This window comes from Echiichthys vipera (genome assembly GCF_963691815.1).
Source record: "Echiichthys vipera genome assembly, chromosome: 7".
Lineage (NCBI taxonomy): Eukaryota > Metazoa > Chordata > Actinopteri > Perciformes > Trachinidae > Echiichthys > Echiichthys vipera.
Genome location: NC_139832.1, coordinates 29727392 through 29752194, shown reverse-complemented (window position 1 = coordinate 29752194; position 24803 = coordinate 29727392). Strand labels below are relative to the sequence as shown.

General features: G+C 43.4%; 1 protein-coding gene across 1 annotated transcript; it reads left to right on the top strand.

Moving 5' to 3' along the window:
- Positions 1-377: 377 nt before the first annotated feature.
- On the top strand, positions 378-10319 carry LOC310948985 (myosin heavy chain, fast skeletal muscle-like). Its single transcript, XM_083916299.1, has 38 exons — positions 378-503; positions 607-763; positions 858-885; positions 964-1063; positions 1170-1262; positions 1359-1422; positions 1502-1600; positions 1693-1796; positions 1916-2054; positions 2173-2291; positions 2587-2736; positions 2828-2998; positions 3079-3379; positions 3489-3553; positions 3663-3750; positions 3885-4002; positions 4086-4209; positions 4464-4600; positions 4682-4937; positions 5023-5265; positions 5348-5524; positions 5605-5750; positions 5837-5927; positions 6029-6418; positions 6535-6661; positions 6751-6869; positions 6952-7148; positions 7446-7629; positions 7725-7890; positions 8015-8139; positions 8239-8547; positions 8635-8838; positions 8928-9053; positions 9142-9312; positions 9422-9526; positions 9626-9721; positions 9839-9970; positions 10219-10319. The coding sequence occupies exons 1-38, from the start codon at positions 393-395 to the stop codon at positions 10237-10239; spliced, it is 5553 nt and encodes a 1850-aa protein (XP_083772425.1). The 5' UTR covers positions 378-392; the 3' UTR covers positions 10240-10319.
- The last annotated feature ends 14484 nt before the right edge of the window (positions 10320-24803 follow it).

Genomic DNA, 24803 nt, shown 5'->3' with positions numbered 1-24803 from the left:
TTTATTTAAATTGACTTCAAAACTTAGTCTTAGAAAGTGGTTTCTTTATAATTACCTAACAGACAACAGCTGCCACCATGAGTACGGACGCGGAGATGGCCACTTATGGCAAAGCTGCTATTTACCTTCGTAAGCCAGAGAAGGAGAGAATTGAGGCACAAACTGCACCATTTGATGCCAAGAGTGCCTGCTACGTGGCTGATGTCAAGGAGCTGTACTTGAAGGGAACAATCCTCAAGAGAGATGGTGGCAAAGTCACTGTCAAAGTCCTGGACACTCAGGAGGTTGGTATCATAAAGTCAGAGTCAACTGGGAATTCAATATGATCAGTTCTCATTGTGACTAATGTCCAATTACAGGAGAAGACAGTCAAAGAAGATGACATTTCTCCAATGAACCCTCCTAAGTATGACAAGATTGAAGACATGGCAATGATGACCCATCTCAATGAAGCCTCTGTGCTGTATAACCTCAAAGAGCGTTATGCAGCATGGATGATCTATGTAAGGCAATCTGACCAATAAGAAAAGAGAACTATTGAAAAGGTGCTATAATTGTATGTAGGAAAAATAGAGTTAACCGTTTATTCTCTATGATCGCTTTCAGACCTACTCTGGGTTGTTCTGTGCCACTGTGAATCCCTACAAGTGGCTCCCAGTGTACGATGCTGAATGTGTAAGTGCCTATAGAGGCAAGAAGCGTATGGAAGCTCCACCCCACATCTTCTCCGTCTCTGACAACGCTTTTCAGTTCATGCTTACTGGTAAGTCATTATCATAACCAATTTAGAATTTATCAGTATATGAGGTTTCTGTTGTAGTAAAAAATTGTTAATTATTTTTATTTTAATTCAACAGATAGGGAGAACCAGTCTGTCTTGATCACGTAAGTGTTATATTTGTTGAGTTGGTTTAATGTTGTCAAATCTTGATCAAATTCTTATAAGTCTGTGTCTATACCTAGTGGAGAATCTGGTGCTGGAAAGACTGTGAACACCAAGCGTGTCATCCAGTACTTTGCAACAATCTCAGTTGGTGGAGACAAGAAGAGGGACACATCAAAGGTATGTTACTGTATGATGATTACAATTCAGAGTTCTTTGAGAATGGTATATTTTGCAAGGGGAAAGAGTTATTTTCTCAGTCAACAGTTCTAATCCTTGATTATAGGGGTCACTGGAGGATCAGATCATTGCAGCCAATCCCTTGCTGGAGGCCTATGGTAACGCCAAAACTGTGAGGAATGACAACTCTTCTCGTTTTGTAAGTATGGGACAATTTCTACACATAGGTTTTCGTAAAGTCTTATTAAAGATTGCCAATCTGGAAAGATATTCAAAAATGAATTTGTTCCAAAAGGGTAAATTCATCAGAATCCATTTCGGAGCAACTGGCAAACTGGCTAGTGCTGATATTGAGACATGTAAGTAATAATACTCACTGTATATACAATCAACTGGAACTAAGTTAACAAGGCTGTAATCTATAAACAATATTTATAGATCTGTTGGAGAAGTCTAGAGTGACATTCCAGCTTCCTGATGAAAGAGGCTACCACATCTTCTACCAGATGATGACGGCCCACAAACCTGAGCTGCTGGGTAAGCAGACTGAGATGTTGCACAACATTGGGTACTTACAGTTTTAATATGAAATAAATGTTTAGATTTTTTCACCTGTTTTTGATCTCCAGATTTGTGTCTCATCACAACCAACCCCTACGACTTCCCCATGTGCAGCATGGGTCAGATCACTGTGGCCAGCATTGATGACAAAGTTGAGCTGGAGGCCACTGACGTGAGTGATCTTTACTTCAAGACATATAAAAAAAGTGTTGCATAAAATGCAAAATCGGAACAACTCTTTTAATTTTTTGAAGTAATTACATTTTGTGTGGACATCTCTTTGGAACTCAGAATGCTATTGATATCCTGGGATTCACTAATGAAGAGAAGATGAGCATCTACAAGATGACTGGTGCTGTGCTTCACCATGGTAACATGAAGTTCAAGCAGAAGCAGCGTGAGGAGCAGGCTGAGCCTGATGGCACAGAGGGTGAGTATTTAATGATAACTCAAAGTGAATAGCTTGGAAACAACAGTATTTTATACATAGTTCTTAATAACAGTTCTTGCTGTTCATATCATAATGAAAATCACTGAATTATTTTCAGATGCTGACAAGGTTGCTTATTTGCTCGGTCTGAATTCTGCTGACATGCTGAAGGCTCTGTGCTATCCCAGAGTGAAGGTCGGAAATGAGTTTGTCACCAAGGGGCAGACTGTACCTCAGGTAAACATTAATTAACAATATCCAAAGTCTTACTATTTAACAGATTAGTTGTGTTACCTTTATTCAAATAAAGTAGTACAGAGTTTATGAGAAAGAAAAAAAATGCAAGGACATTGTTTACCTTATACCATATTTTTAATCAGTTGTATCCATTGAAATCAAAATACATAATGTAAAAGAAGTCAAGGACCATAGATCCTATTTATTTTTTGGGATCTTTTGTCATTTATCTCATTCGATAAGGTTCAAAATAGCAGTAATGTATTTATAAGATCAAATCATGTTTTTTATTCAGGTGAACAACTCGGTGCCTGCGCTGGCCAAGGCTATCTATGAGAGGATGTTCTTGTGGATGGTCGTCCGTATCAACCAGATGTTGGACACGAAACAGGCGAGGCAGTACTACATTGGTGTCCTGGATATCGCTGGCTTTGAAATCTTTGATGTAAGCTTAATTTCCAACAATTACGAAATACATTTCATGAAAGAATATTTTGTATTGCTTGCAAAAGATTAAGTTGCTTGTCCCCTTACAGTTCAACACCTTGGAGCAGCTGTGCATCAACTTCACAAATGAGAAACTGCAACAGTTTTTCAACCACACCATGTTTGTCCTGGAGCAAGAGGAGTACAAGAAGGAGGGTATTATCTGGGATTTCATTGACTTTGGCATGGACTTGGCTGCCTGCATTGAGCTGATTGAAAAGGTAATAAGGTGATCATGTGTATTTTTTTCTAAGTTGACTTCATGCATCACTTAATACTTACTTCTTCAATTCTTCTCAAGCCCATGGGCATCTTCTCCATCCTTGAAGAGGAGTGCATGTTCCCCAAGGCCACAGACACATCCTTCAAGAACAAGTTGTATGACCAGCATCTTGGCAAAAACAAAGCATTTGAGAAGCCAAAGCCTGCCAAAGGCAAGGTTGAGGGCCACTTCTCCCTGGTGCACTATGCTGGTACTGTGGACTACAACATCTCTGGCTGGCTGGATAAGAACAAGGATCCACTGAATGAGTCTGTCATTCAGCTGTACATGAAATCCTCAGTGAAACTGCTGTCACTTCTGTTCCCTCCTGTTGTTGAGGGTATGACAGTTACTACAGTAAATTAAAACTCATTTTCAGCTAACTGCATGTGCTAATGAAAATGTTATGGGTTGTTCTTATAAAAATGTCGTCTTAAAATTATCAACAGAGACTGGAAAGAAGGGAGGCAAGAAGAAGGGTGGTTCTATGCAGACTGTGTCATCACAGTTTAGGGTAAGGTTTCACTTTGCAGATGTAGCTTTTATATCCCAGTTTGTACACAAAATAACAATAGTGTTTTGTGTGATACTAATTGTCATTTTTAATTTTTTTGAACCTATAGGAGAACTTGGGAAAGCTGATGACTAACTTGAGGAGCACCCATCCTCACTTTGTGCGCTGCCTGATTCCCAATGAGTCAAAGACTCCAGGTATATAGAGAACATAATCATTATATTCTTTAAGAAGTGGTTTGGATATGCCTGTATGGTTTACCTAATTTTGTGCTGCCCAAACAGAAAAGACCATATTTTCAAAGAAATCATTAAGAAATGTCTTTTCATAGGTCTGATGGAGAACTTCCTGGTCATCCACCAGCTCAGGTGTAACGGTGTGCTGGAGGGTATCAGAATCTGCAGGAAAGGTTTCCCCAGCAGAATCCTATATGCTGACTTCAAGCAGAGGTATTCATTGAGATTTTAATAGAATTTGATGCAGATTATTAAAAGAAAATACTTACACTGACCCTTACCCCGCTCATAAAAAGGTACAAGGTGCTGAATGCCGGTGTCATCCCTGATGGACAGTTCATTGACAACAAGAAGGCTTCAGAGAAGCTGCTTGGGTCAATTGATGTTAATCATGATGAGTACAAATTCGGACACACCAAGGTCAGCACCATTTTTCCATTAATTTTAAATGTATTATATGTTCTTATAATAAAGCAGATTATCTAAGAAATTCAAATGTTATCTTTTCGGACTTGGTACCAAAGAAAATTCACGGTAAAGAAGCGGAATAGCGAGAATTTGACCATTTATAAAACATCCTTTCCTTAGAACCCAAGAACCTGTGTTAAATCTGGAGTGTGCAAAATGTTTGTGTGTTTGACAGGAGTTTATCCAAAATGCATTTGTTTGGTCAGGTGTTCTTCAAGGCCGGTCTGCTGGGTACCCTTGAAGAGATGAGAGATGAAAAACTGGCAGCTCTGGTCACCATGACTCAGGCTTTGTGCCGTGGTTACATGATGAGAAAGGAGTTTGTGAAGATGACGGAGAGGAGGCATGTTTAAAAAAGCACTTTCTGACTAATGGTATGAAAAAACGCAAAAACGTCTTCATAACAGCTGCTTCTTGTCTGCAGGGAAGCCATTTATACTATCCAGTACAATGTCCGCTCATTCATGAATGTGAAACATTGGCCATGGATGAAGGTGTACTACAAGATCAAGCCTCTGCTGAAGAGTGCTGAAACTGAGAAGGAGCTGGCAAATATGAAGGAGAACTATGATAAGATGAAGACTGACTTGGCTACTGCCCTTGCTAAAAAGAAGGAACTAGAGGAGAAGATGGTGTCCCTTCTGCAGGAGAAGAATGATTTGCAGCTGCAAGTAGCATCTGTAAGTACACACCAACATACAGTTGTTGTTGTTTCATATGTTTCAATGTTGATGGACTAAATCCATTTTTAATACACTCAACTAGGAATCAGAGAATCTGTCAGATGCTGAAGAGAGGTGTGAGGGACTTATCAAAAGTAAGATTCAGATGGAGGCCAAACTCAAAGAGACAACTGAGAGACTGGAGGATGAAGAGGAAATCAATGCTGAGCTCACTGCCAAGAAGAGAAAGCTGGAGGATGAATGTTCTGAGCTCAAGAAGGATATTGATGATCTGGAGCTTACCTTGGCCAAAGTGGAGAAAGAGAAGCATGCCACTGAGAACAAGGTTTGTAAATAATTATCTTTCCGGCTAATCAAGTAAGATTGTATGACTTTTGTTTGATGACAAAATCTTTCTTGGACACTAGGTGAAGAACCTGACTGAGGAGATGGCCTCTCAGGATGAGAGCATTGCTAAGCTGACCAAGGAAAAGAAAGCCCTTCAGGAGGCTCATCAGCAGACTCTTGATGACCTGCAGGCTGAGGAAGACAAAGTCAACACTCTGACCAAGGCCAAGACCAAGCTGGAGCAGCAAGTGGATGATGTAAGTTTACAAAGACACTTGGGTTGACAAAGCAAGATCTTTCTTTAAAGTGATCATTAAAAACTCATGTTAATGTTCAGCTTGAGGGTTCTCTGGAGCAAGAGAAGAAGATGCGCATGGACCTTGAGAGAGCCAAGAGGAAGCTCGAGGGTGATCTGAAACTGGCCCAGGAATCCATCATGGATCTTGAGAATGACAAGCAGCAGTCTGATGAGAAACTTAAAAAGTAACAGTTTTTGAATTTCTACAACAACCATTCTTCAAGAAAAAAAAACGGTCAAATGCATGAGCTCTTTTCTATAATTTTCACAGGAAGGACTTTGAAGTCAGTCAGCTCCTTAGCAAGATTGAAGATGAGCAGTCAATGGGCGCTCAGCTTCAGAAGAAGATCAAGGAGCTTCAGGTGACATGTTACATTTAATATTTTATATTAAATATTGGTATATACATTTAGCCTTGTGAATTAAAAGTGAAAGTTTACTAAAAGACACCTACATGAAACAGGCTCGTATTGAGGAACTGGAGGAGGAGATTGAGGCTGAGCGTGCTGCTCGTGCCAAGGTTGAGAAGCAGAGAGCTGACCTCTCCAGGGAACTTGAGGAGATCAGTGAGAGGCTGGAGGAGGCTGGTGGTGCCACTGCTGCTCAGATTGAGATGAACAAGAAGCGTGAAGCTGAGTTCCAGAAGCTCCGTCGTGACCTTGAGGAGTCCACTCTGCAGCATGAAGCCACTGCTGCTGCTCTTCGCAAGAAGCAGGCTGACAGCGTTGCTGAACTGGGAGAACAGATCGACAACCTCCAGCGTGTCAAGCAGAAGCTTGAGAAGGAAAAGAGTGAATACAAGATGGAGATTGATGACCTCTCAAGCAACATGGAGGCTGTAGCTAAAGCAAAGGTACACAAGGCATTTTTTCCTTTTTTAATGTCCAAATTACTGTAGTAGATGAAGTAATAAGGTAATACATATGAATAACATGTGATCACTAATCTCATCTCACTTTTCATCATTAGGGAAATCTTGAAAAGATGTGCCGTACTCTTGAGGACCAACTTAGCGAACTGAAGACCAAGAATGATGAAAATGTTCGTCAAATCAATGACACAAGTGCACAGAAAGCACGTCTCCTGACAGAAAATGGTATCTACAAGTTATCAGTGAATGATCTGTCGCATATTTTGTCGAGAAACGTAACACAAACTAATATATCATGACATCTTTCACACAAGGTGAGTTCAGCCGTCAAATTGAAGAGAAAGAAGCTCTTGTCTCCCAGCTGACCAGAGGAAAACAGGCCTTCACACAGCAGATTGAGGAGCTGAAAAGACAGATTGAAGAGGAAGTTAAGGTAAGAAACTGTTAAGTGTGTACTGGTGTTATTAGGTTGGGGTTGGGAAAATTGTTGTATTCAATCATATTACTTTCATCAGGCGAAGAATGCTCTTGCCCATGGACTGCAATCAGCCCGTCATGACTGTGATCTGCTGAGGGAGCAGTTTGAGGAGGAGCAGGAGGCCAAGGCTGAGCTGCAGCGTGGAATGTCCAAGGCCAACAGTGAGGTGGCTCAGTGGAGATCTAAGTATGAAACTGATGCTATCCAGCGCACTGAGGAGCTGGAGGAAGCCAAGTGAGTAACATTCAAACAATTATATGGCCACATCAGAAGTGTTGCATGTCAGCATAACTCAACTGAAAATCGCATCGCTTGGATCAATTCAGTTCTTGTATTTAAACAAATGCTTCCACAAGTATTGTGTCCAAATGTGTTGAGTATCTGATTTTGGTAAAAGCAATGCTTTAATATGTTCATGTCTGTGCTAAAAAAACAAAAACAATTTGCATTTCATACATGTGAAAATATCTGGAAAAAGTATTTATAACTCAATAGTTTTCACTGGAAGACTAATCTTACCTCTTCAAACAGGAAAAAGTTGGCCCAGCGCCTTCAGGAGGCTGAGGAGCAGATTGAGGCAGTGAATTCCAAATGTGCTTCTCTTGAGAAAACCAAACAGAGGCTCCAGAGTGAGGTGGAGGACCTCATGATTGATGTGGAGAGGGCCAATGGGCTTGCTGCCAACCTGGACAAGAAGCAGAGGAACTTTGACAAGGTAGCATTGTTTACATTGTGTTGCCATACAATCAATGGAATATATATGTATTTATTTGCCAACAAAACCAACTAAAATATTTTTTTGTTTTTCAGGTTTTGGCTGAATGGAAACAGAAGTACGAGGAGGGTCAAGCAGAGCTTGAGGGAGCACAGAAGGAGGCTCGTTCTCTCAGCACTGAACTGTTTAAGATGAAGAACTCTTATGAAGAAGCTCTGGATCAACTGGAAACCATGAAGCGTGAAAACAAGAACCTGCAACGTGAGTTACAGTTAACTTTAACATGTGTATTTCTCTCATTGTATTGAACACACATGTTAGAATGAGGTTTTCAGATTTTATATTTAAAGGCATAACGATATAAAACACAAGTATCTCTCTGCAGAGGAGATTTCAGATCTGACTGAACAGATTGGTGAGACTGGCAAGAGCATCCATGAGCTGGAGAAGTCCAAGAAACAAGTGGAGACAGAGAAAGCTGAGATCCAGACAGCTCTTGAAGAGGCTGAGGTAAAAAAAAAAATTCTTGAGATATCTTCTAAATCTAAGTCACGAAATAAACTACAAAAGGAAGGCAGAGATTAATCTATGATTCTTTGAAATTATTAGGGAACTCTGGAACATGAAGAGTCCAAGATCCTGCGTGTCCAGCTGGAGCTCAACCAGATTAAGGGTGAGGTGGACAGAAAGCTGGCAGAGAAAGATGAGGAGATGGAGCAGATCAAGAGGAACAGCCAGAGGGTGATTGACTCCATGCAGAGCACTCTTGATTCTGAGGTCAGGAGCAGGAACGATGCCCTGAGAATTAAGAAGAAGATGGAGGGAGACCTCAATGAGATGGAGATTCAGCTGAGCCATGCCAATCGCCAGGCTGCTGAGTCACAGAAGCAGCTGAGGAATGTCCAGGCACAACTGAAGGTAAGACACAGAGTTGTTCCACAGACTGTGGTCAGTGCAGCTGCATTTTGGCATCCATGTGAATATTTTCCTGATATTTTTCACTAGGATGCACAACTGCACCTTGATGATGCTGTCAGAGCTCAGGATGACTTCAAGGAACAAGCTGCTATGGTGGATCGCAGAAATGGTCTCATGGTAGCTGAAATTGAGGAACTCAGAGCTGCTCTGGAACAGACAGAGAGAAGCCGCAAAGTTGCTGAGCAGGAGCTGGTGGACGCCAGTGAGCGTGTTGGACTTCTGCACTCTCAGGTGAACAATCCCAATCATTTATTTAATTATCCAATGAGATTTCAAATACTGTGAAAATCAGGCAACTGATGACTCTTTTTACCGTTTAGAACACAAGCCTTCTGAACACCAAGAAGAAGCTTGAGACAGACCTGGTCCAGGTCCAGGGTGAAGTGGATGATACTGTTCAGGAAGCAAGGAATGCAGAGGAGAAGGCCAAGAAGGCCATCACTGATGTAGGCTTGAATTTCACTTGTTCTTACCTTTACTCCAATGTGTTTTCTCAAGATAGTTTTAACTAACATTTATTGGTGTCTCTTCCAGGCTGCCATGATGGCTGAGGAGCTGAAGAAGGAGCAGGATACTAGCGCTCACCTGGAGAGGATGAAGAAGAACCTGGAGGTTGCTGTTAAGGACCTACAGCATCGCCTGGATGAAGCTGAGAACCTGGCCATGAAGGGAGGCAAAAAGCAGCTCCAGAAACTTGAGTCTAGGGTAAGAAAGTCATGCTGATAATTTCAAAGCTGAAGCAAGACTTATGCAAAAGGTTGGATACTTACTTCTTTACTTACTTGGATACTTATTGTCTTATTGTCTTTTGAAGGTGCGTGAGCTGGAGGCAGAGGTTGAGGCTGAGCAGAGGCGTGGAGCAGATGCTGTTAAGGGTGTCCGCAAATATGAGAGGAGAGTGAAGGAGCTCACCTATCAGGTACAGTCAGTTTGATAGTTAATATACAAAGCAATTTAACATACCTATTGTGAAAAACACAACATGTACATTTACTATACTTTAAAAAAAATTGAACAGACTGAAGAGGACAAGAAAAATGTTACCAGGCTGCAGGATCTGGTTGACAAGTTGCAGCTCAAGGTGAAGGCCTACAAGAGGCAGGCTGAGGAGGCGGTAAGGACAATATATTTTTAACATTGAAAATATGATACTGTAGCAGATCTTTTTCACACAAAATAGACCTTTGGCCTTTTAGGACATTAAAAAATGTCAATTTCTTTGGATTTCCAGGAGGAGCAGGCCAATGTTCATCTGTCCAAGTGCAGGAAGGTCCAGCATGAGCTGGAGGAGGCTGAGGAGCGTGCTGACATCGCAGAGTCCCAGGTCAACAAGTTGAGAGCAAAGAGCCGTGACTCTGGCAAGGTAAATATGCAATATATAATTAATTTAATCTTAATGAAAATGAAATTAAAAACTAAATTCAAAGTACTCTAGTTTACATATATGTCGTGCAAAACTGACATAATTGTAAAAACATAATTACAATTTACCAATTATTTCAATAAGCTTTGTTAAATTAACTGACAACATTTTTTACAGAGTATGATCTATATGTAGGTGCATATGCAGGATATAAACTATTTTTTTGTTTATTTGTTTTTTTCTAACAGGGAAAAGAGGCAGCTGAATGAAATACTTCAACTGATGGGTTGTTTCTAATTATATAATATGATGTGAAATATACCACAATAAAATGTTTTTTGATCTTTAATTGCATTGTCTGTCTTATTTTGATCCAATTGTTTCCTCAGAGAGCAAATGTGATATTTGGTTCATTTCATCTTTATAAGAATGGCTGGTTACAAGATTAAGTATGCTGCATTTAGGAGCTGTTTAAAAGCAAAAAAAATGACCAAAAATATACCCCTCTGTAACATTTAAGGCCTGAGGTATGAAGTAGTAATCGTTCCCCCAATGTGACATTCCAGAGGGACTTCATGATGAAAAATGTTTGATAGCACTTTTAGATCACTCACAAGAAAGTGGAGAAATTGTTTGGGGAGAAGGGAAAAGGTGTATCACTATTGTCAGTTATCCTAACATGCAAAATTCACATAAGCATAAATTAATAGGTGGCTTAGTTCAACATAAACTCTAGAAGCTTTTTTGGAGGCCAATACTTTTGAATTTGACATTTCAATGAACTCTGGCATCCCACACCATGAGTGCTCCCTTTTGGCCCTGATCAAAATGCATCCAGCTACAGAAAAAATAACGTTATCCTCAGCATTTTATGGTATACCAGCGATGTTCCTTGTGCGTAGGTTAAATGGAGATGCATACATTTTGTAGGGCATAAATGCATAAATCTGACATGGGTCAGTTTTTTTAATACCCACCCTACCAAATCTGCATCGCTTGACATGCAGAAATACAGTATGTTAATGTGTGATCCTCTCCTTTGTCACCTTGCATTCCTTCTTCCATTCTCTCCATTTTTTTGTCATCTATTAACTGACACATGAAGCAAAGTGAGATAAGGATTGTAAATCAACCAGACGCCTTTTCAAATCTGACCGCTAACTGAACTGAAAGACTATCCCAAAGCGACCCCCAGTAGAAGGACTGGGTAATGAAAAAGAAAAGAAAAAAATTACTTTACTTTTAGTCCCTGGCCACACGATCGAAAACGACCGTTTTTTTCCACCTCCGTTCTTGAAAAGGTTTCCGTCCACACGGACTCAGCTCAGAAATATCTGTGCCGTCGTGTCTGTCCACACGAAACCAGCTGAAAACGCTGTAATACACATGCCGGAGATCTGGTGATAGGTTAATTAGAGCCAGCTTCAGTCCACCAGTAACGTTTTTAAAACCAGCCCGTTTGAACTACTCTGGTCTTAAGCTTGTTATATCCGCCTTTAACCTATTTATTCCTTGTTCAATTCAGTACTCTATTATTCTGTATTATTCTTACAAGTTAATTAAATAAATGTTTGTAACTTCACGCCGTTGTGAAAATCTTCCCTTCTGTGCAGAGTTGATGGTCACTGTTACGGTACAAACTAACGGATTTGAGACGAGACTGATAATCTAGTTAATACATGAAATTAAATTGCTAAAGGTATTCTTCTACAGTAACAGGTATTAAACCTTCACCTAAGTTTAATAAATATCCTGTATAAAAAAATGTGGTGCCCGGGATTCTCAAGGCCTGATCTGAAAACCGCCAACTTTATGCATTATAGTAGCACAATTGTCAGGGATCAAATGGGAGCAACTAGAATTCACAATTTTGTTTATAGTTCTAACCACTAGTGAGGTGCCCACTCCATTCCTTGAGATCAGCTGCATTTTTCCCACAGCTATTAATAATATCCCCTACCCTTATTTGTAGTCAGATCACCTTTAAGTGGACCTATTATTCTCGTTTTCAAGTTCACGCATGTATTTTATGGTTCTACTACTACATATTTACATGTGTTAATGTTCGAAAAACATCTGAGACACTCTATTTCACCATCTGTCTCTTTTTACCTCCCTCTCAAAAAGGAAAAAAACCCACCAAACACAGAAACATACCCCACCTTGAGAGTGTAATGTTGCGTTCACACCAAACGCAAATGACACAAATACAATTGCTTCAGACGCTTATACCACGCCACTTGCTCACATTTGTCACATTTTTGATCATCGCTTCATTCACGCCTATCGCATGTAGCAGCTGAGGCGGCTAGCCTTACTACTGCTTACCCCCCCCTCAGCCTAGTCTGCTGTTGTGCTAAATGGAAAGTTATGCTAGTGCTAACCAGGGATCTGAATGCTTTTAAAAGAACAGAAATTAGCTCTCAGAGGAAGTGCGTGGCTCTTAAAAGAGCTGTTGTGTTGTAGAGAGATCAAGCCGTCAGTGATTTACCCTCCGAAGCCGTACAGGGTGCAGCCCGGTCTCCTCCTCAGCTTAATTCTGCACTAAAGGCTTTCTTCTTCTTGAATTCCGGCAGAATAGATATCTATAGGCACGTCATAGTTAATAGTTATATCCATTATATTATATCCACAGGAACAGACTGGTTTCCCCCAAGGACTGCAACAATAGTGGCTTTGGTGGCTTTAGTGGCCCCTGGATGTCTCACAGAGAACTTTGATGACGCTTACCGCAATCTAAACACTGATTGGCTGTCGTGGTGCGATGTCACCTGAAAAGTTCAATTTTTTAAACTTTATTCACATAGCTTCAGACGCTCGATACGCTCCAGACGCTCTAGATGCTTTTCGCGCCACGTCTCTCTGGCGCTGTAGGAGATGGCTGCCTCTCCAGTAGCTCTCCAGTTTTTAGCTCTTTTATCCTATTTAAACCTCTTTCTTTCAATTTTTTTACTCTTCTTGTGAAGAGATTGTGTGTTTAATATATATCCCATGGATATTTCTAACTTCAAAATGCAACCAAGAGCTAGTTTTCTCAATTACTCAAGAGAGGAACTGCTGACTCTGCGCACAAAGGGACGATTTGGGATAAGACATCCGGCTGAGGAGGAGACCCCGGGGCTGCAAGGCTGGGGCTAAGCTAAAGACCAAGCGAGTGGAGAATCGGAGGCGCTACAAGCCATCGAATCCCCTCTATAATCATGGAGAATGTGAACTCGCTGCCGAACAAGATCGACGAGCTGTCCACGCTGAACAACCAGCGGCTCTACCATTAGAGCAGCTTGTTCATCTTGACGGAGACATGGCTAAACCACCTTGTACTGGATGCTAACATGGACCTGCCGGGATTCACTGCCGTAGAGACACAAAAGTGAGTGGAAAAAGCAAAGGCCCCACCTTTGCTTTTTCAGACTCATCATGTATGTGAACAGCAGCTGGTGTAACCCAGGACATATCTCAGTAAAAACAGTCTCATGTTACCGGGACCTCGAGCTGCTAGCTGTTAGCCTACGGCCATATTATCTGCCATGGGAGTTCAGTCACGTGATCACCATCTGTGTTTACAGCCCTCCGAGAGCGGACGTAGCCACTACCTGTGACAAGATCCATTCAGTTACAGCAAGGCTGCAGACACAGCACCCTGAAGCATTTATGATCATCTCTGGGGACTTTAATCATGCAACTTTGGATTCTACTTTGGCTGTCTTTCACCAGGTTGTAGACTGTCCCACCAGAAACAACAGGACAATTGATCTCCTGTATGCTAATGTAAGGGAAGCATACAGAGCGACTCTCCACCCCCTACTGGGGAAGGTTGATCACAACCTGGTTCACCTACAGCCACTGTATACCCCCCTGGTCCAAATAGCCGGTTGGCCCCCGGAGATGGAAAGTGCCCTGAGAGACTGTTACAACACCACAGTCTGGGATGTGCTGATCAACCCGCATGGTGAGGACATAGAGGGGATGACACATTGTCTGATGGAGTACGTAAACTTCTACGCAGATGTGGAGAACCACTTCAATGGATCTTCAACCTTAGCCTACAGCTAGGGAGATTGCCCACCCTCTGGAAGACATCCTGCATTGTTCTGGTTCCCAAGAGGAACAGGCCTGAATGACTTCCAACCGGTGGCATTTGCGTACCAGCCAGATGTTGGTTTCGAGGATGCCATCCTCTACATGCTGCACTGAGTTCACTCCCGGTAGATAAGAGAAGCAGCACAGAGAGGTTTCTTTGGGCTTCTCCAGTGCCTTTAATACCATCCAGCCCCCTATACTTCAGGACAAACTGAACTGGATGGGAGTGGACCCCTATCTGGTGGACTGGGTCAGAGACTACCTCACTGACAGGCCACAGTACGTCAGGCTGAAGGACACCCCGTCAGACACTGTGATCAGCAGCACTGGAGCCCCTCAGGGCACAGTGCTGGCCCCTCTTCTCTTCACCCTTTACACCTCGGACTTCTGCTACAACTCGGATCTGTGTCACATACAGAAGTACGCCGATGACACAGCCATTGTGGGATGTATCAGGGGTGACAGAGAGGAGTAGTATCGGAGTCTTCTGAAGGACTTTGTTCTCTGGTGCCACACTAACCACCTACAGCTCAACAACTCCAAGACGAAGGAGCTGGTCTTTGATTTTAGGAGGTCCAGACCAAGACTGCGACCAGTCCTGCTAGAGGGAGATGAGGTGGAGGCGGTGGACAGGGCTGTGGCTGGACAATAAACTGGACTTAACAAAACATACCAGCCACCTGTATAGGAAGTCACAAAGCAGGTTGTACTTCCTGAGGAGACTGTGGTCCTTCAACATCTGCAGCAAACTGCTGTGGAAGTTTTACCAGTCTGAGGTCACCGGACACCTCCAGACTGGATAAACTGATCAGGCGGCCAATTCTGTTGTTGGCATGAAACTGGACTCACTGGTGACGGCAGCAGAGAGGAGGACACTGGACGATCTGCTTTACATATTAACAATGCAAGCCACCTCCTGCACACCATCATCAGCAACCAGAGGAGCCTGTTCAGTGGAAGGCTGCTCCTGCCTAAGTGTAGGACCAACAGACTCAAGAACTCCTTTGTCCCTCAGGCCATCATCCTCTACAACTCAGTACTTGGGGACAGCTTTGAGGTGTGTTTCCAATTAGGTGAAATGTGGCCGCTCAGAAAGTTTCAGGGTAAATGACCTTTAACTTGTCCTGTTTCCAATACAAAAAAAAAACCTGAGAGGGATTAACGAAACTCCGTAGGCGACAAATCACTCTGAAGTGATAGTTCCAATTTTAAGGTGGCCCGTATGATGAAAAACGGCCCCTTGAGCAACTCACATGCAGCGTTTCAGTGAGATAAACCAGCCTCATTCTGCTCTCACCTGTAAAGAAAATGGGAATTCTGGTTTTGGGAATGCCTATCAAACAGCGTGGTGCTGGGTTGTGAGCATATGTCCCACTAGAGGACGTTGGGCCCTAATGGGGTCTGTTTCTGACAATTTAGCAATAATCATGCACACCAGTAGCCTGCTAGAGGTCATTTTGTAGGGCTCTGGCATTGTTCGCCCTTTTCCTCTTTGCAAAAAGAATCAGATACCAATCCTGCTGCAGGATTGATGCCCTTCTATGGCCTTGTCCAACTCTCCACGTGTCTCCTGGTATCTCCTCCATGCACTTGAGACTGTGCTGGAAAACAACGTAAACCTTCTTGGGGCACGAATAGATGTGCTATCCTGGAGGAGCTGAATTAACAGTGCAACTGGATTGAGCTGCAGGTACCGCCTCCTGCTACCCGTAGTGACAAGGACACTAGCAAGACACAAAACTAGAGAAGATACCGACAGTAAGGATGAGGAAAGAACAATTGTGTGTGGCATCTATATGCAAAAACATTCCCTTTTCGGGGTTGTCTTCCTTCTCCGTTGGACCTGTCACTTTCATTTGCACCAAAGAAGGTGAAATTGATTCACAATCACCTGTGTTTCCTAAATTGACAGATTGATATCCCTGAAGTGTAACTGACTTGGTGTTATATGATTGAGTGTTCCCTTACTATTTTGAGTCTGATATACATATTTAACAGGGCCAAACATAAAATAATGAGGTAAATCATTTTTTTTAGACTAGTTTAGATTAATTTTAGATTTCTACTCTCAGCTCCGATTGATGTAATAAGGTGCCAGGTTTCTAAACATGGCTAACTCTGCTCCACAACCCTGTATTTGCTCACTTTCAAGGACCCTTTCATCAACAAAGCACAATATGCAGTTTGATTTTCAGCAGAGCTAATGCAAAAATGCAGGAATTTCCTATCTACAAATTTCATGGTCTTAGATTTTGATTGATTTGTTCCCTGTTTTAATTTGAAATTACTCTCCTCTTGTGCCATATATTTTACTTCCTGTCTGTGTTCTTGTAGCCCTGCCCTGCATGTCTTATCTTGTGCACCTGTATTGTGTTTAATCTTGTGAATTGGGAGTTTTTCCCTGCCAATGAGTTTTGTGCCTGATCTGTTTCTCTCACGTCCCTCACCTGAGTTCTCAAGATGCACTTCATCCACACGTCAGTTTAGTTTGTAAATTTAAGTCATTATTTTATTTCCAATTATTTATTTTATTTATTTATTTTATACAATATTTTATTTTTTGTTCAATCATTGTTGTCTGGTTATCTTGAGACCAGTTTCCCTTAATAATAATAAAGAGTCGGCTACAAGTTGTCTGTAGTCTCCTGTGTTTGGGTTCACCTATTTCGCTCCTCATAACAAAAGGATCCAACCAAGTGCTGGACCCAGTAGGAGAACTTCATGAGGTGACGTTTAAACGGAACGATTTGGGGGACTTTCCTATAATCATTGGGGGGGGGGGGGTTAATGAGGTAATGGACCCTATATTTGTCACAGTCTTCTCGGCTCCTCCCCTTCTCTGCTGCTCAGCCACACTCCTGATCAGTCTACAGCTTTCACCTGCTGCTCTCACCTGCTCACCATTTCCAATCAAGCCAGTATATATGCATCCTCACTCCACTCACTCTTTGCCAGATTGTCATCGCTCTCATGCCTGATTCTCCAGCTCTTGTTCCGGGATTGCTTACCTGGTATTGACCTGACTTGCCCCTGACCTTTGCCTCTCGTCTAAGCCCCGGTAAATCCACTAGCCTTCTGTCCCTGACCACAAGTATTGCCTGCCTGTTTTCTGTTCCTCGTCTGCCTGTGGCTGGTTGGCACCTGGCCTGTTTCTGCTCTCCCCTGGTCAGCCGTGTACCTGCTTTTACCTGCTGAATAAAGACTGTTTTAAAACGAATACCTGGTTTATCTGTGCTGCAATTGCGTTCACTCCACACCCTTTACAGTACAATCTATATCATGTGAATATGTATATATGTCTATTTCCATTTCTTCCCTTTTTTAATTTAACTTTATTGCTTATTTTTGCTATTTTTTATCTTATTTTGTCATATTCTGTTGCTGCTGTGACAAAAGAATTTCCCTGTCTGCGGGACATTAAAGGTTTTCTAATTCTGATTCTGATTCTGGCCAGCTAGGAACCCAGCAGACAATCCCACACAACTTAGTCACCTGGAGACAATTGAGGGTGTCCTGCAGCAGCATGAGGCCATGATGACTGCATCTGCTGCTGAAGCCAGACAAGCTGCTGAGACTCATGGACGAGCACTAGCGGCGTTAGCCGGACAGATGCAACAGCTAGCAGCCTGCTTCCCCCAGCTCTCACCGTCTGCTGTGTCTGTCCCCTCTTCTGGAGAACCAGCTTCTGCTCCTGCACATGTACCAGCCTCTTCACTGCCCAGAGATGCCCCTGAGCCCCGGGTGGGAACCCCGGAGCGTTACAACGGTGATCGAGAGACTTGTGGCCCCCTCCTCACCAACTGCTCTCTTCTGTTCACCCTGCAGCCCCGCACCTTTGCCACAGAAAAGGCAGAGCTCGACTGAGGGGAACAGCTGAGTGGGAGAGACGGTCTGCAGCCTGTGATTCCTTTGACCTGTTTGCTGCTGAGCTTCACAAAGTTTTTGGGTTCGAGAATTGTGGATCCGAGTCAACAAGAGGACTGATAGGACTGAAGCAAGGTGAGCAAACGGTGGCAGATTATTCTATCAATTTCCGCACCAGAGCCAGCCAAAGCAGTTTGAACAGTTCTGCTCTCTGTGATGCCTTCCTCCACGGTTTGGCTGACTATACTAAAGATGAACTGGTCTCACATGAAACCCCCATGACCTTGGACGGGGTGATTGATTTGGCCATCGGCATTGATCTACGCATTCAGAACCGTCGACGAGAGAGGCGTCAAGGGGGGACCCAGCGCTCTTTTCCACCTCGCTCCCGTGGGGGTGCTGCAGCAGCCAACTCCACCTCACTTCATCAGCAGGTTGAGGATCCTGAACCCATGCACTTGGGTCGAACCTCCCTCTCCCTGATAGAGAGGGAGCACTGCCGCAAGGCTAATCTTTGCCTCTATTGTGGGGCAGCAGGACACTACATCTCCAACTGTCCAGCAAAAGCCAGCTCACCAGTAGTTGGGGAGATCCTGGTGAGCTCAACTGCCCTGTCACCTCCCCAAAGCCAGAGACCTCTGTTTCAAGGCCGCCTTCTCCTTCCAGGTGGCCCCAACACCTTGGCCATCTTCATTGACTCTGGGGCTGATGCCTGTATCATTAATTAGGAGGTGGTCCTTCAGCTGGGTCTCAAGCGGGTTCCTTTGCCTCGTTCGGTTCCTGCTAGAGCGTTAGATGGACACATCTTGGGCACTGTAATGCAACAGACCTCCCCGGTTCACCTGCTCCTTTCTGGTAATCATCACGAGACAGTTCAGTTCCACATCTTAAGCTATTCCCGTCTGCCTCTCATCCTGGGGTATCCATGGCTCCGTCTTAACAACCTTCACATCGACTGGGCCTCTGGGGCCATTCTGGAGTGGAGCTCCTCCTGTCATTAAAGGTGTCTGCAGCATGCCTCAGCTCCATTTCACTCCTCCAGCTCCAGCTCTTCCCCTGACCGTCCAGGGGCCTGCAAAGTTAAGCCTGATGCCCTTTCCCGCCAGTTCCAGAGGACAGAGGATTCTGTTGAGAAACCTGAGTCCATCCTACCTACGTCTTGCCTTGCTGCCACATTGACCTGGGACATAGAGGAGAGAGTGAGAGCAGCCACAGATGGACAGCCGGGTCCCAGCTCCTGCCCATCTGCCTGCCTTTTTGTCCCTCCAGCCTTGAGGTCAGATGTGCTACTATGGGCCCACTCCTCCAAGCTCTCCTGCCACCCTGGGGTACAACGGACACGACAGGCCCTTCTCCAGCATTTCTGGCGGCCCACCTTGCAGGAGGACGTCCAAGAATTTGTCAAAGCCTGTCCCACTTGCAATCAACACAAATCCTCCCGCCAGCCACCTGCTGGGCTGCTTCAACCTCTTCCTGTTCCTCATCACCCATGGTCCCACATATCTTTGAACTTTGTTTCTGGTCTTCCCACCTCTGATGGCCATACTGTCATCCTGACCACTTTTTACCTCTTTCAAAGCTCCCCACTGCTAAAGAGACTGCTCAGTTGGTCCTGCTCCATGTATTCCGCCTGCACGGCCTTCCTGTGGATGTGGTTTCGGATCGTGTTCCCCAGTTTTCGTCTGTGTTTTGAAGGGAGTTCTGCAGTCTGCTGGGGGCCACTGCCTGTCTGTCCTCTGGATTTCGACCCCAGAGCAATGGACAGACCAAGCGCATGAACCAAGACCTGGAAACGCCCCTACGGTGCATGGCCTCCCAGAACCCCTCGTCCTGGTCATCACAACTACTGTGGGTTGAATATGCCCACAACTCCCTTCTCTGTTCTGCCACCAGCCTCTCTCCATTTCAGTGTGTATACGGCTATCAACCACCACTGTTCCCAGCCCATGAGAAGGAGGTTTCCTGCCCTTCTGTCCAAGTCTTCATCCGCCGCTGCCGCAGAACATGGCTCCAAGCTCGCTCCAACCTTCTTCGTTCCTTGGGTCGCTACACTGCCGCTGCCAACCAACACCGTACACCTGCACCTACCTACCAAGCAGAACAGCAAGTGTGGCTCTCCACCCAAGACTTACTATGTCCGGGGCTTGACCTCCTGTGACAGAAAAATACGATTTAAAATTTTAGCTAACCGCCTGGACGAGGTAAGAGCCTCCTTGATCCATCCTGACCAGGTAGGCTTTATGCCGTCGCGCTCCTCATCTGACAACATCAGAAGACTTATTATGTGGGCTACTCAAGATAACACCTCTCCCATGGCTGCTATCTCGCTAGATGCCAAAAAGGCATTTGACAGGGTGGAGTGGCATTATCTGCTCTCCCGCCTGGAATGTTTCGGCTTCAGCAAAAAGTTCATAGCTTGGATTGGTCTCATATACAGTGCTTACAAATGGCATCATGTCCCCCCAATTTGAACTCGGAAGAGGTATGAGGCAGAGAGACCCTCTTTCTCCTCTACTTTTTGCAGTCGCATTTGAACTGCTAGCAGTTGCTATACGTAGAGAGCCTGTATTTCCAGGCATACAAATCGGCGACGAAAGTCACAAACTGATGGTGTATGCAGACGATATTCTTCTGTTTGTCATGGATCCCGAACAGTCTCTTTCGCCCTATTTAAAATTATTAACAAGTACTCATCCATTTCGGAATATAAAGTCAACTGGACAAAATCTGAGGCTCTCCCTCTCCCAGCACATTACCCTAAATCCCTATTCCTTTGCACTATTTCAAACAATTTGATCAACTTTGTAATACAATTTTATGGAATAACAAACGCCCCAGGATGAGCCTGCAAAAGCTGCAGAGGTCAGTGGACAGAGGAGGATTAGGTGTGCCCAACTTGCTGTTTTACCACTATGTTTTCACCATTAGGCATATGGCACAGTGGTCTCTGCCCCCGGGAGGGAGCCCCGTCGTGGTTCCACCTCGAAAGTGTGGTGTCCACCCCTCTAACACCCATAGCATACATTACAGCTAAATTAGCCAAACAGAATCAGTCACATCCCATTTTGTCCCACATTCAATGGGTCTGGAAGAGAGTAGCTAAGATCTTTGATATGTATTTGCACCAGTCCGCCGAGATCTGGCAAAATCCCAAGCTCTGTATGAATAAATCTTTCTTCCTTTGGAAGCTCTGGTTGCAAAAAGAGATTAGGGTGCTAAGAGACTTGTACCAGGATGGGACATTAAAATCTTTTGAGGCACTAAGACAGGAATTTGGCTTGTCGCGTGATCAACAATGGAAATATTTCCAGTGGAGACACCTCCTGGTGCAGGTGTTCAGCTCCCCTTCATAAGTCCCACCAAGTGGTGACATGTTATAGAAGGTTCTAAAAATATTTAGGCGCGGCCATGAAGCCTCTGCTTACTACCCTTTGATCATTACGGCCTCGAATATATTGTCCCTTAAAATGACATGGGAAATGGACCTAAAGGTGTCCTTCACAGATACAGAATGGGGCGGAATTCTTAGAAATGGGGAAAAAAAATGTGTAGGGAACTGCGAACGCGATTCAAAATACTGAATAGAATATACTGGACACCATCCAGGCTGCACAAGGTAGGTCTGGTTAACAACTCAGAATGCTTGAGGTGTCGGGAGAAAAATGGTACTCTGGAGTTGCCCAAAAATTCAGGCTTTTTGGTCTTCCCTAAATTCAATCAGAGAAAATTATCGACCAGATTATCCTCTTCACCCCTAGTCTGTTTATTCTGGGGGGCCCCTCTGCGTTAAGTGTTCTGACCCGTACTGGGTCCAGTACCCCTACTGGACCCAGACTGGTCTCATGTTAGGCCGGAGACTTCTGGTCAAAGAATGGAAAGCCTTCTCCACACCAGCAGTATCTTTGTGGCACATCTCTCTTAGTCAGCTGGCGGCTCTAGAACAATTGCCTTATTGGTTGCTTGATAAAGTGAAGGAGTACAACTTGAAATGGGAAAGTATCACTCATACACTTTGGACATTTAATGCCTATAGAAGTTATATTAAGTGGTGACTATTTCACTACCATGGAATGTCTTTTTGATAACGATCCCGTGGATGAAGGTGACGCATTACTGAGCAGAGAATTAAATATTTGTCGGGAGATGACGTCCTTAATATACTGCATCCATAATTACAAAATGAATGAAATGGATCTTTTGAGCAAGTTGAATGTATTTGACTCAACGTTCCTAAATATAATCCCAGCTTTTCTTGCAATTCATAGGTTCAAAAGTGTGTGCTTTTAATGTGGTTACCGGTATATAAACTACTCCTATAGGTGGAAACAACAGCCTTCTGATCCAGAATATCACCTATAATGCGAGGGGGTCCATTTCACGGCAGGGAAACACCGTTTCATGTCACAGTCCATCACATCCCTCCTTACATTTCCAACATTAACAACCAGTAATGCTCTTATATCACAGCAGATATTGTGTGTTGCGCTGCGTTTTTTTGCACATGGGAGTTTTTTTTGCAACATATAAAACAGCCACTTATGGTAATATTTACTTTACAATGTAAAACATGCTCAAAATGAGGCGTCACCATGAGAGAGTGCTGAGGTTTTACCTGTTTGAACAATGTTTTTATGTTTCATCTTAAGCTGCTGCCAAGTGCGCTTCTCCCCCGTGGGAATGCACTTAAATTAAATAAATTAATAGGCTCCCACTCAAGCAGTTCCCCCTGTGATATTATTGTGATTGCAAAAGGACTACATTTAAACTTATGCACTGACCCGAGCCGCAATGTTCTCCCGCACCGTCTCCCTCTCTTTTGCTGCTGCAGCGTTGTAAACATGCTCAAACTCCCGTATGAGCGCATTCATATTTCCAATTCCAGTTGTAGCGTAGCCCTCCGCTTCCCCGTTGCCATGGTGACTCGTCAAATCAGGGCTCCATTGATGCTGTCTTTTTTTACTTGTGGTGCACGCGCTTAACTCCAGGTCAAACTACTCTGAGTTGATCAACCTAACGCAAATCTGCTGTTCTGGAACTGAAAACTCAGAGTTTCCTATCTCAGAGTAGATCAACTCAGAGTTCAGGGTTAAACTCAGAGTTTTTTGAACCTGCTTTGTGAAACGGACCCCTGGTCTGGTGAATTGTAGTATCAGAGCTGAGTTCATGCTCAAACTACTCAGATTTGATTGAAGTAACTCTGATCAGCTGTTCAGAAAAGGCAGTTTCCCATCTCAGGATCAACTCAGAGGTCAGTCTCAGAGTTCATTTGGGCCTGCGTTCTGGGCCCGGGTCAGTTTCATTAACTTCGATGGCCGACAGCTCTCTAAACAACAACAACAACAACAAACAAGAGAACAGTCACAAACCACAAACTTTTTCACTAAGTTACACTCTAGGCAGTGTCAGCTTTTTGTGAAGCCAGGTGTTAAGTTACTTTGGTAATTACTAATGTTTAGTGAGTCAATGGCAGCGTTAGAAAGTAGCATTAGTATGAATGCTAACGTTAGCTATTGTTAGTAATATCACGCAAGCTGGTCAGCTTACATTACCCAAGCTAGCATTGCTACTAAATTATGCTGTTACCAACATAGTCAGTAACGCTAAATTGGTAAACCACACAGCTAAGAAATTCATAGTCGGTTTGCAACGAAACATTTGAAAAGTGAAACTTACCAGGTTAAGTGAAGCTGTTTGAACTCTGCAGCAGCGTATCACTGTTGCCTCGAGCCAAGCTGCGGGAAAGTTTATTCACCGGTGGTCTGGGAGTCAAGCCGTGTCTGTATACGTTAAATGAGGTTTTCTCCGAGGCCCCCTCTAGTTTTTTCTGTAACTCTGATGAATGACCATACTCCAAGGAGACAGTTTGTCTCCTCCACCAACAACTGCTTGGATTTTGCATCCATAGTTAACGTTAATACTTAGAGGGTATATTGTCTTTTAAGCATCAGTCTATGGTTTCAAGAAATGGTGCTTGCTCATAATAACCCCACCCCCAGCCTCGTAGTCATGTGGCTGTTCCCAGGGACAGACCCCCCCACCCCCACCCACCCACACACACACAGACACACACACACACACATGCAGCCAAATGACAGAGCTGGCTCTAGACTGTTTAGTGTTAATTTTAAACAAAGAGGTTGTAATATTATATAATATTATACTAAAACCTCCTTCTCAGATAGGATTTCTTGCTGCTTTTATAGATACTTCTATACTTTCAAACATGTAAATTGTTTTAAATTGTCAGTTAATGTTTAAGAGTTTAACTGTTATTTTCTTATGTTTTCTTATCATCTATACTAAACAATGAACAGGGGACTTATCTTAATGGACATTAACAATTGTTAATCCTTCTATTAAAGTTACTATGCACAGCAGGTAAAATACACAAAATGTTGATACATGTCATCACTAAGTATAAGTGTGGCTGTATAGTCCAGTTTCCAACCACATAATAAAAGTAAATAATGCTTTAGTTGGTCAACTGAATAATGCCTCTTCAAAATGTAATCTGAAATTCCTGAAGGAAGTGAAGACCTTCAGTTGGCTGGGAGTTTCACAGACGATAACTACCGCGAATCGCACTTTTCATACAGTGCCAGTTGCTATGTTCCCCTATGACAGGGTAACATCGTAACAAAAACATTTTCATTGTTATGCTGATGATACACAATTATATTTGTCGATCAAACCAGAAGAAACCCATCAGTTAGATAAACTTCAAATGTGCATTAAGGAAATAAAAAACTGGATGACCTGCAATTTTCTGATGTTGAAGTTATTGTACTTGGCCCCAAAGGCCTCCGAAACTCAATAGCTAAAAACATTGTTACTCTGGATGATGTTGTGTTGTCCTCCAGCCCCACAGTAAGGAATCTGGGTGTTATTT

Excerpts from the sequence above, each read along its gene's own strand:
- LOC310948985 (XM_083916299.1), top strand. The coding sequence starts at position 393 with ATGAACCCTCCTAAGTATGACAAGATTGAAGACATGGCAATGATGACC. Across the intron at positions 1,064-1,169 it reads AGAAGAGGGACACATCAAAG|GGGTCACTGGAGGATCAGAT; the intron begins GTATGTTACTGT and ends CCTTGATTATAG. Across the intron at positions 7,630-7,724 it reads AGCAGAGGAACTTTGACAAG|GTTTTGGCTGAATGGAAACA; the intron begins GTAGCATTGTTT and ends TTTGTTTTTCAG.